The 11,191-nt window shown below is 58.4% G+C and overlaps 1 protein-coding gene across 1 annotated transcript in view; it reads left to right on the top strand.

The window, feature by feature from the left end:
* The window catches only part of MOV10 (Mov10 RISC complex RNA helicase), a 27,505-nt gene that overhangs the window by 6,449 nt on the left and 9,865 nt on the right, over positions 1 to 11,191 (top strand). Inside the window, exons 2-6 of the mRNA XM_036452545.2 lie at positions 7,189 to 7,362; positions 7,918 to 8,153; positions 8,291 to 8,549; positions 9,163 to 9,297; positions 10,604 to 10,772. Coding sequence (XP_036308438.1) covers positions 7,189 to 7,362; positions 7,918 to 8,153; positions 8,291 to 8,549; positions 9,163 to 9,297; positions 10,604 to 10,772 — 973 coding nt within the window. The remainder of the gene's footprint in view (positions 1 to 7,188; positions 7,363 to 7,917; positions 8,154 to 8,290; positions 8,550 to 9,162; positions 9,298 to 10,603; positions 10,773 to 11,191) is intronic.

Raw genomic sequence — 11,191 nt, 5'->3', positions numbered from 1 at the left:
GGGGGTGCCCTGGAAAGTGTCTCGCCTTGGGCGGGAGCCTCATTATTTGACTCATTATTTTATCAACAAATATTGGCTGGATGCCTCCCGGGAGCCAGGTGCTAGTCACAGGGAACACACTGAAGGAACATAACTGTCTGAGGAGGGAGGCGGTGATTAAACGTAATTATTTAATGACTTATGATTGTGCTGTTAAGGAAACGGTGTGGAGAGCTGTACCTGCAGGCCGGCCCGTCCAGGAATGTGAGGTTTCTGGGCTAGAGGGATGTGTGAGCGGAGTCTGGAAAGATGAGCAGGAGTGGGCAGGGGAGAGCATTCCAGACGGAGGGAGTAACCCCTCCCCAGTCTGGGGGTGAAGGTGGGAGAAGCTGGGGACTTGAGGCCAGAGGGAGGCAGGGGCTGGACGGGGCAGGACCGTGTGGCCCCCAGGAGAGAGATTGTGATTTTCGCCTTCACAGAATCAGGAAAGCACCACGTTTCAGAGTAGGAGAGCGCAGAATCTGGGTTTTAGAAAGATCACTGGGCTTCTGGTGAGGAGGATGGCTTAGTGCTTGGAGCTCTGTCTGCGGTAAAAAAAAAAAAAAAAAAAAAAAGGCATTTTCCTTGGGGGCCTGATAAACCCTGTTTCAAAAAGAACAATATGTGTCCTTGAAACAATCCCCTCGCCCCACTCCCTGCCCGCTGCTGTTTTCAATTCTACTTTGTTTCCATTTTATAAAAATAAAAAAATAAAACACAAAAAACTGGTCTTAACCCACCAATGAAAATTGCAACCTGGAGTTTGAAAAACATGGAGTTAGATGTCCCTTCAAGATGGCTTCCAACGCAGATACTATGTTCTGAAATCCTCCTCCTCTCACTCTTGCTATTTCCTGAGCTGGGTCTGAAAATACTGTTCACTCCCCAGGCAGCAGGGGCCAAAGTCGGGGTGTTCGCAGCGGCAGCCAGGTCTGGAGGGGAGCTCCGGGTCCAAGGAGCTGAGAGCCACTGAGGTACCATTAAGGATGGACGGTCCAGGCCTGGCCGGTGTGGCTCAGTGGATAGAGCATCGGCCTGCGGACGCAAGGATCCCAGGTTCGATTCCAGTCAACGAAGGGCATGTACCTTGGCTGCGGGCGCATGCCTAATGGGGAGTGTGCTGGAGGCAGTGGATCGATGTTTCTGACTCTATCCCTCTCCCTTCCTTTCTGTAAAAAATAAAAAAATAAAATAAAAATAAAAAGGATGGACTGTCCATCCTTAGGGTGAGAACCTGTCCCTTACATTCTTCTCTAAAATTTGCTCAGAACCTCACCTAAGTGAGCTCTCGGTGTCTTCCTTGGTCGATGTGATTGCATTCACATTGTCATGGGGATGCGGGGGGCTTGGTCCTGTGCCCGGCGGAGTTAGAACGTGGAGGACCTGATCCGATCTCTGTGATCTCTGTGCGTGAGGCTAGTTCTTGCCTGTTAGGAGATGGCCCAGCTCCCGGACCTTGGGGGGGTGGTACAGACCATCAGGCAGTTCCAGAAGACACGGCAGTGACTGTTAAACAGGAGGCAAGGTCCTCGGGCTGGATAGTGACCAGGGGGAAATGCAGATTTAAACAAGACACCCTTTGTGGCCTGTCAGTGTCAACGAAAGTGGCCATCTTATGCCTCATGTTACACATGACAATCCAAAGAGAAGAAGCAAGTGGGTTACGTGAAATCCGCTGGTGACAGATGAGGGGGGTGGGAGGAAGCAGAGGCAGGGAAGCCTCTGGGACCGGGTGAAAAATGAAGCGACAGCGATAGACACGCCTCTCCCGGAGGTGGGTACAGGCTGTGAGCCTCAGCGATGGACGTGAGGAGGACAGGGAGACGGTTTACGGCCTCCTCCCCCGGGCACGGTGGTGCCGGAGTGGTCTGGGGGAAGGGCGGGGATCCTGACATTCCAAAGGTCTGTTGTCACCGAGGGGCTGAGTCCAGGTAAAGATGGACTTTGGTCAGGGAAGCCGCGAGGCGAGGACGTGACTACCCTGCCATAAACTGCTTTTATAGTTCAGTGTTTTCCTGTCGGATCATCGTTATGGTTACGTTAGGTCTTTGAGTTTACAAGGCTGCCCGCCCGGCTGGGCACCAAGCCCGCAAGCCCCGCATGTGCCCTTGACTGGAATGGAGCCCGGGGTCCTTCAGACCGCGGGCTGGCGCACTACCCACTGAGCAAACCGGCCAGGGCTCCTTTATCCCTTATGCATGCAAACTAGTTCACGATATCAACCAGGGTATGTTTTAGGGGGTCAGGTTACACCCATTTTCCACATCCAGGAAACAACGCCTCATGGTCTGGTGTGCACCCTCTGCCGCATCGCTGGGGGTTTGCCCCAACATTTTATTTTTTTTATTCATTTCACAGCTACAGACATCAGTTTACTTCAGTGTGAACTCTAAGAGTTCCAAAATTGTTTATGATTTTTTTAAATATATTTTATTGATTTTTTTTTTTTTTTTTTTTACAGAGAGGAAGAGAGAGGGATAGAGAGTTAGAAACATCGATGAGAGAGAATCATCGACCAGCTGCCTCCTGCACACCCCCGGCTGGGGATGTGCCCGCAACCAGGGTACATGCCCTTGACCGGAATCGAACCTGGGACCTTTCAGTCCGCAGGCAGACGCTCTATCCACTGAGCCACACCAGTTTCGGCTAGCCTCTTTATTGTGACAGCAGTCTTCAGGGCTGGGCTGGGTTGTTTTGTTGTGACCTTTTCTGGGGGGAAGTTGCTCAGCCTTCCCTAGTTCCTGCCCATTTCCTGAACCTGCGTCTCCCAACTTCCCGGCAATTTTAATGAAGCTCATATCACGTAAATCCGAGGTCGTTTCTTCTGTCCCCTACAACTCCATCTGGAAGTAGTGTGACCATTAAAGTAATAATTCTTCAATTTAAGAAGGGAAAGCAGTGTGGCCATGTCTCCATATACTTAATTCCCTTTCATTGCTTTTTCTTCTTTTTTTATTTAAGAAAAAAAATTTTTAATATATATTTTATTGAGTTTTTACAGCGAGGAGGGGAGAGGGATAGGGAGCCAGAAACATCGATGAGAGAGAAACATTCATCAGCTGCCTCCTGCACACCCCCCACTGGGGATGTGCCCGCAACCAAGGTACGTGCCCTTGACCGGAGTCGAATCTGGGACCCTTGAGTCTGCAGGCTGACGCTCTATCCACTGAGCCAAACCGGTTAGGACTATACTATTTTTTTTTTTAATGTAGTGCACAGCATAACACAATAATGTATACTTTTCACTAAAAGTCAGAAGATTACGGTGTGTGTGTTTAGTTTTGTATGAAACTTCCAGACCCTTTCCAACATGGTTGCATCATTTATAGTCCAACTCACCATGCATGCGTGCTCTGTACTTCCCATGTTCTTGTCAACATTTAATATGGTCAGCCTTTTAAGTGATAGACATATCTCCTTAATGGCTGCACAGTATCGCAGGAAGTAGGTGTTTATAGTTGCTCAGCCATCTCCCTGTTGGTGGGCCTGTGTCCTGTTTCCGGTTCTTGGCCATGGTGGGTGACTCAGCAGGAAGCGTCATTGTACGCATGCCCTCATGCACAGGGACTTTTCTCTCCGGGGCACAGCCCTAGGAATGGGGTTCCTGAGTTACGGGGGATATTGCCAGATTGATTTCCCAGAGTTCATAATACTTCACCGTCCTATCAGCTGTGTATGACAGTTCACTTATCCATGTGTACGGGACTGAGCAATGCATGTGATGACTAGTTTTCCACTTTGGTCAATCGACTGGAAATAAAATTGTATCTCTCTCTTTTATTGATTCCAGAAAGGGAGAGAGAGAGAGGGATAGAAGCATCAATGATGAGAGAGAATCATTGACTGTCTGCCTCCTGCACAAACCCCCCCCTCATCATCCCCGCCCCCCCCCGTCTGAGGATTGAGCCTGGAATCAAAGTGACCTCCTAATTCATGGTTTAACACTCAACCATTGACCCACGCTGGCGGAGTAAATAGTATCTCATTTTCACTTTAATTTGCATCTCTGCTTTTGAAGTATATTTTACACTTTTTTGGTCATCCGGATTTATTCTTTAGGTTGAATAGTCAACTTTTTTATTGTTTATCTTTTTTATTTTCCTGGAAATCTAGGTGACTAGATACATCATACAAGAATTGAGGCTTTTTCCCCCCAACCAGTATGTATTAAGTTTGTGATTTTAAAAAAAAACAAACTTTTTTTTTTTTTTTTTTTTTTTTATGATGGTCGCCTTAGACCAGGCAGGGGTATGTGAAGCTGGGTAGTAGGATCAGACTTGGGGAATAATTCGAGAAGTGTTACAGTGGTAGCACTCCACAGTAGAGGTTGTAGAACTTGCAGTTTTAATTCCTCCGCCCCTGTGCCCACACAGAAGTTTCCAGAAATAGGCTATTTCACATTAAAAGTTTGATTTGGACTTCTCTCAAAAGCCAGACCTGGCCATCTTGGGCCTACCTTTCCTGTCTGGAGATGAGGGACCTCCTTCTGACTAATGATTCGACAATGGCGCCCTATGGGTGCCCGAGGCTGGCACTGTGTGTGTGTCTGAGGCTGAGGGTGCCAGGTACCTGTGGAGCTTGGCCTCTGTGCGTTTGAGTTTTGTGTCCAATCCATGGACCGAATGACTCACTGACCCAGGCGCCCGGGTGAAAGTTGATGATGACCTCCTGATTGCGGTCCCTTTATGGCTCAGCAGCATCTGAGGATGATCCCTGAATTTAAGACTTCTTTCTGGGACTCCTCCTTCTGGGGGTGGGGGATGGGGGGAGGTTCCTTCTCTCTTTTATTTATTTTTTCTTTTCTTTTAAAAATATATTTTTATTGATTTTTCACAGAGAGGAAGGGAGAGGGATAGAGAGTTAAAAACATCAATGAGAGAGAAACATCCATCAGCTGCCTCCTGCACACTCCCTACTGGGGATGTGCCCGCAACCAAGGTACATGCCCTGGGACCCTTGAGTCCTCAATCCGACGCTCTGTCCACTGAGCCACACCGGCTAGGGCTCCTTCTCTCTTTTCTCTTCCTCCCTGGGTTGTCCTGGCCCCCACTGTTCTCAGATGGCTCACCCCACCTGGGGAGATCCCGAATACCCTGATTGTAACTGCAACCTGGGGCCACCTCCTGTTAGGCTCACCTTGACGTTAGCCTGAGTTCTCTGGAGCCACCTGCCGCCGGAATCTCACACTGAGCGTGTCCAAATCCAAACGTCACGGTCCGGTCTGCCCCTCCAGCATCCTTCTCCTCCTGCCCTGGCCTTCCGCCTCAGAAAGGGCCCCTCGCACCACGCCGCTGGTTTCCGTGCTGTCCCGGATGCCTCTTCCTTCTTCCCGCCTCCGTTCCCACTCCGGACAGTCACCAGATCCTCCTCCTCCTCCTCCTCCTCCTCTCTCAGTCTCCGTGCGTTCCGACCCGGCCCCTTTGCTCTCCTGACCACCGCCCTGTTCCCGCCCTCGCCACCTTTCCGCCCTCGTCATTTTCCCGGCCTCCTCCTAACGGGTCTTCTGCCTACAGTCTTGCCTCCAGCACATCTGCCCTCCAACCCGGGTGCCAGGGTGATCGGGGATGCACACCGGGCCCTGCCACGCCCCTGCTTAAAGCCCACCAGCCCGGGGGCCCTGCAGCCATGGGGCAGCCTCCTCTGGTTCGGGCTGAACGTAAGTTTGCTGCTGCTCCTGCTTCTCCTGCTGCCAGCGACGAGCACCATCCTCACTGCTAACGTGGGCACTAACGCCGGCAGCTGGCGTGTACTGAGCGCGCTTCCCGCTGTGTTCTCAAACGACGCCTTCTTAACACAGATCGGAGCTGCTGCGGAGTTTTCTGCGCCGTGGCCATCCACCTCTGGATGTGGGGCGAAGGGAGGAGGGCGGGGCTCCAGGCAGGGGACTCCGGGGAGTCGTCTGTGACTGTCAATTCTCCTCCGGACGCCAGTGAGTGAGCGCGCTGGTGCAGCCTGAACAGTGAGACGGGGCTCGCCAGGGCCCTCAGGAACGAGCACGCGACTCCCTCGAAGGCCCTGCCGGAGGGCGGTGCGCTGTCCAGATCTTGAATTTGCCCAGGAAGTTATGTCACCTGTGGGGGTGCCAGTAAGGGAGGAGGTCAGTCAGGCTTGCAGGACTGCGTGTGACCTGGTCCCTGCCGGCCCCTGCTGCCTCCTGCCACCCCCGCCCAGCCAGGCTGTGTGTGATACTAACCGCAGCGCGCCTCACCCCTTACCGAGGCCTCCGATGTGCCACACACGGGGGGGGGGGGGGGGGGGTGGCTCAGGGCCCTGCAGTGGGTCTGCCGTGGCCCCCGTCTCACAGAGGAGGAGAGTGAGGCTCCGAGGCCCGGGGGAAGGGACCACACTGGCACGCACCCTGGCACCCGAGGCTGGCTCGTGGGGAAACCTTCGTGAGCACCCAGCCCGCCCCCAGGCTGGGCCCGGCGCTGCCCCGAAGGCCGCTTGTGTCTGGCACATCGCAGGCCTCTGTAAGCGCTGGTTGTGTGGACTAAACCGAGTTTTCAGGCCGGGAACGTGGCGTTCCTGCTCCTCTGACCACTTTTCCCTGTCTTCACCTCCTCTAGGCACAGCCAGCTATCTGATCTCTGGACAAGGACCCTCTCTCTCCCTGCCGGGGCTCTCCCTGCCGCTTAGACTGCGGGTGCAAACGCGCTGTCTGAGCAGCTGCCTTGCCCGCGGGTCCCCCCCCCCCCTGCCGCCACACACACACACACACACACACACACACACACACGCCTATTCTGTCTCTCCGACCTCTCTCCTACCTCAGGCCAGACCCCAGGCCCATCCTCGGAATCAGCCCCTTCGCTTCCCCTGAGCCTCTGTTCCTCCCGCTGGGCTGTCTGTATCTTTTTCTGTCCCCAATAGTTTTTCTCCCAAAAAAAAACACCTTCGTTTCTTTCTCCCTCTTGGTCCTCCAAATCAGCAGCCACGACGGGACGTCCCTCCTCAGAAATGCACGCACACTCCTGCTGTCTAAAGCTTCGGCTTTTGTCCTGGAAAGTGCCACCGCCTTTCCTTAAAACTCTGGGAAGCCCTGCGATGCCCAGCCTGAGCCCCTGTCCCTGTCCCGGGCCCAGCGGCCCTCAGGCCCCCGCCCCGCACACCCGCCCCCTGCCCCCCACCGGCCCGCCGCCCTCACTCCCCAGTCTCCTCTGCTTCCGGCAGCTTTGGGAAACCTGCCCCCGGCTTCTCCTCCATGCTGTACGGGATGAAGACCGCCAACCTGGCCTACGTCACCAAGAAGCGGGTCAGGTTCTTCAAGCTGGACCGCTGGACGGACGTGTCCGACACCAGCACCTACCACCACAAGTCCCTGTTCGCCAAGATCTTCCATGACAGGTGTGTGCGCGTGCGTGTGTGTGTGTGTGTGTGTGTGTGCGCGCGCATGTGCGTGTGTGCGTGTGCATGTCTGTGTGCCTGTGTGTGTGCCTGTGTGTGTGTGTGTGTGTAAGGGGGGTGGGGCTTGGGTAAGGTGACCAGGCGTCCCGCTTTTGGCGGGACAGTCCCGATTTTTAACAATTTGTCCTGATTAAAAAGCCTCAGGACGCAGGACAAATTGTTAAAAATCGGGATGTCTGCCAAAACCGGTTTGGCTCAGTGGATAGAGCGTCGGCCTGCAGACTGAAGGGTCCCAGGTTCGATTCCGGTCAAGGCCATGTACCTTGGTTGCGGGCACATCCCCAGTGGGGGGTGTGCGGGAGGCAGAAGTTGGGATGCCTGGTCACCTTAGGCCTGGGGGGAAGCTGTCTGGCTGAGAACGGGTGAGTCGCCTCCCTTGGGGTGAGGCCCTCCGCTGAGAAGTGGGGGTGCGGGTAGGGGGGGCGCCCTGAGGGCAGCGTCCGCCCCGGCCCTCCCGCCCCAGCCCCTCCTCGCCTCCCCCTCCCCCTCCCGCAGGGCCGAGTACCTCCGCGGGAAGCACGGGGTGGACGTGCAGGTCCAGGGGCCCCACGAGGCCCAGGACGGGCAGCTCCTGGTCCGCCTGGACCTGAACCGCAAGGAGAGGCTGACCCTGCGGCTGCAGAACGGAGGGGCCCGGCCCGTCACCCTCACCCACGTCTTCCCGCTCTTCTGGACCTCCCAGTTCAAGTTCTTCCCCGGGGACCAGCAGCTGCCCTGCTCGCTGGGCCCCGGTGCGTGGGTCCGGGGGGCGGGCTGGGGCTCGGGGACCACGCCGGTGCTGCCCGTGGCTCCTGCCCGGGGATGGGGCTCTGGGGGGGCCCCTCTCCCCACCTCCCGCTCACCCCCCCCCCCCCCCCCCCGCCCCCAGGGGAGAGCTACGAGCTCCTGGTGCACTGCCAGACCAGCTTCGTGGGCTACTTCCCCGCCACCGTCATCTGGGAGCTGCTGGGCCCCGAGGAGCCGGGCTCCGAGGGCGCCGGCACCTTCTACATCGCCCGCTTCCTGGCCGTGGTCGCCCACAGCCCGCTGGCCGCGCAGCTGAAGCCCTCGGCGCCCTACAGGCGGGCCCGCATCACCGGGAACCCCGTCGTGAGCGCCCGCATCGAGGAGGGAGAGAGGCCCGACCGGTAACGTCTCCCCCCGCCCCGTCCAGGCTCGGGGTGCCCCCCCCACAGGCGACAGTGTGAGCCCCCCTTTCCTACCTCCCCCCAGGCCTCAGAGACCCTTTCTGGGCAGGGAGAACGCTGCCGGCCCGCGGACAGAGTGGAAAAACACGTTAAGGCTTCCCCACTCCGTGGTGGGAAACCACGCCAACAATGCCCTCGTTTTTATTTTTTAAATGTTTTTTATTGATTTTTTTACAAAGAGGAAGGGAGAGGGAGAGAGAGCTAGAAACATCGATGGGAGAGAAACATCGACCAGCTGCCTCCTGCACACCCCCCACCGGGGATGTGCCCGCAACCAAGGTACACGCCCCTGACCGGAATCGAACCCGGGACCTTTCAGTCTGCGGGCCGACGCTCTGTCCACTGAGCCAAACCGGTCTTGGCTCGCCCTCCTTTGTAGCAGCTTTATTGAGGCGATTTTTTCAAGAACAGAGAATGGATGGGCCAGCCTCGGGGTGAGCAGGCTCATGAGGTAGTGAGTCACGCTTCCTGGGGCCATGCTCTCGGACCCCTCCCCCGGGAGTGAGGGGCCGGGTGAGGGGCCGGGTGTGACGCTCCCCTCCCCCTCCTGCAGCTCGAAGGGCTATGAGCTGGAGCTCAGCTTGGCGCTGGGGCCATACCACCCGCCCGCCCGCCTCCGCCGGCTGCTCCCCACCCTGCTGCAGGGAAAGAGCGTGTTCACGGCCCCGAAGGAGGTCGCCGAGGTCAAGTAAGCACCGTCCTCTGCGCCCTCTGCTCTTCAAGTCTGTTCCCCGCTGGCTTCTACCGGTCCACGCACCGCAGCCCCCGCACCCTGCAGCCCCCCACCCTGCAGCCCCCCACCCTGCAGTCCCCCACCCTGCAGCCCCCCACCCTGCAGTCCCCCACGCCCTGCAGCCCCCCCACACCCTGCAGCCCCCCACCCTGCAGTCCCCCACACCCTGCAGCCCCCGCACACCCTGCAGCTCCCCCACCCTGCAGCCCCCGCACCCTGCAGCCCCCCCCACCCTGCAGCCCCCACCCTGCAGCCCCCACACCCTGCAGCCCCCCCACACCCTGCAGCCCCCACACACACCCTGCAGCCCCCACACACACCCTGCAGCCCCCCCACCCTGCAGCCCCCGCACCCTGCAGCCCCCCACCCTGCAGCCCCCCCCACCCTGCAGCCCCCCACCCTGCAGCCCACCCCCCTGCAGCCCCCGCACACCCTGCAGCCCCCCCACCCTGCAGACCCCCCCTGCAGCCCACCCCTCTGCAGCCCCCCCACCCTGCAGCCCCCACACGCCCTGCAGCGCCCACACCCTGCAGCCCCCCACACCCGGCAGCCCCCCCACACACACCCTGCAGCCCCCCACACCCTGCAGCCCCCCCACACCTTGCAGCCCCCACACCCTGCAGCCTCCCCCACACCCTGCAGCCCCCGCCACACCCTGCAGCCCCCCACCCTGCAGCTCCCCCCCACACCCTGCAGCCCCCCCACACCCTGCAGCCCTCCTGCTCCGGTCGCTCCTTACCGGACTCGGCATGCACTGCGGGTGCACAGGGTGATTCAGTCCCGGGAGGGTCTTGCCTATGTGAGCCAGGGGAGACATGAGCATTGATCTTAACATTCCTTCAAAAGACCGTTTATCTGATAACTTCATGGCGCGCTGAACGCTATGAAGAGCTAATGTGAGGCTTAGCCGGAGCCGGAGCGGGGCCCGCCAGGGGACGGGCTGCGTGCTCTGCAGAGGCGGTCAGGCCCTGCCTGTGGAGAGGGTGCCGTGTGAGCAGGGAGACACGTGACTGGGGTGCGGGGGGAGGTCACAAGAGGAGCATGTTCCAAGCCCAGCGGTTCCGTGCCCACGCAGAGGGGTGGAGGGTGGGGGTTGGAGCCGGGTCCCCTTCTCCAGGTCCTTCTAGTTCCTCGGATTCCCGATGCTTTTGTGGTCCCAGAGCTGCCGATGGGAGAGGGCGGGTGCTCCTGGGCACGGGGGTCACCTGACCCATGGACCATCCTCCTCCTCCCCGCCCTTCCTCCCCGCCGCCCCTGCCAGGGCCAAGCTGGAGACGTCCCTGAGGAGCAGGAACTACCAGACGAAGCTCCAGCTGCTGCTGCACCTGGAGGAGCTGCAGATGGAGCACGACATCCGGCACTACGACCTGGAGTGCGTGCCCATGACCTTGGACCCCGCCACCCAGAGCCCCAAGCTGCTCACGCTGGAGGTGGGGCTGGATCCGGAGGCAGGGAGGGGGCGCAGCCCGCAGGCTGTGCTGGGCAGGAGCGGCGTTCTGCCCACTCCTGCCGCCTGGGCGAGGCGAGAGGAAGGAGGAGGATGTTTCTGCCCCCGGAGGGCTCAGCAGGGGGCAGCGTGGGCATCCTGGGCCCAGAGAGAGGGGCAGGGCAGGGCAGTGGGAGGCCCCTGGGTGTTGGTCCCAGCGTGGCTGCCATCGGCTGTGAGGCCTTCCCCTCCGGGCCTGCCTTCCCTTTCCTGAAAAACCCAGAGCCGGACCAGGCAGTCCTTGGCGCTCTCTCCGGCTCTCGGATGTGCCCACAGACGCCCAGAATGCTGTGTGAAGGGACTCTCCACCCTTATGCTGAGGAAGGGGGGGTCCTGGTGAGAAGCGAGGAGCTAAGGATGATC

Source organism: Pipistrellus kuhlii, unplaced genomic scaffold (assembly GCF_014108245.1).
Source record: "Pipistrellus kuhlii isolate mPipKuh1 unplaced genomic scaffold, mPipKuh1.p scaffold_m20_p_24, whole genome shotgun sequence".
Taxonomy (NCBI): Eukaryota; Metazoa; Chordata; class Mammalia; order Chiroptera; family Vespertilionidae; genus Pipistrellus; species Pipistrellus kuhlii.
Note: the sequence above shows the minus strand (reverse complement) of the source record. Positions and strands in the feature narration are given on the sequence as shown.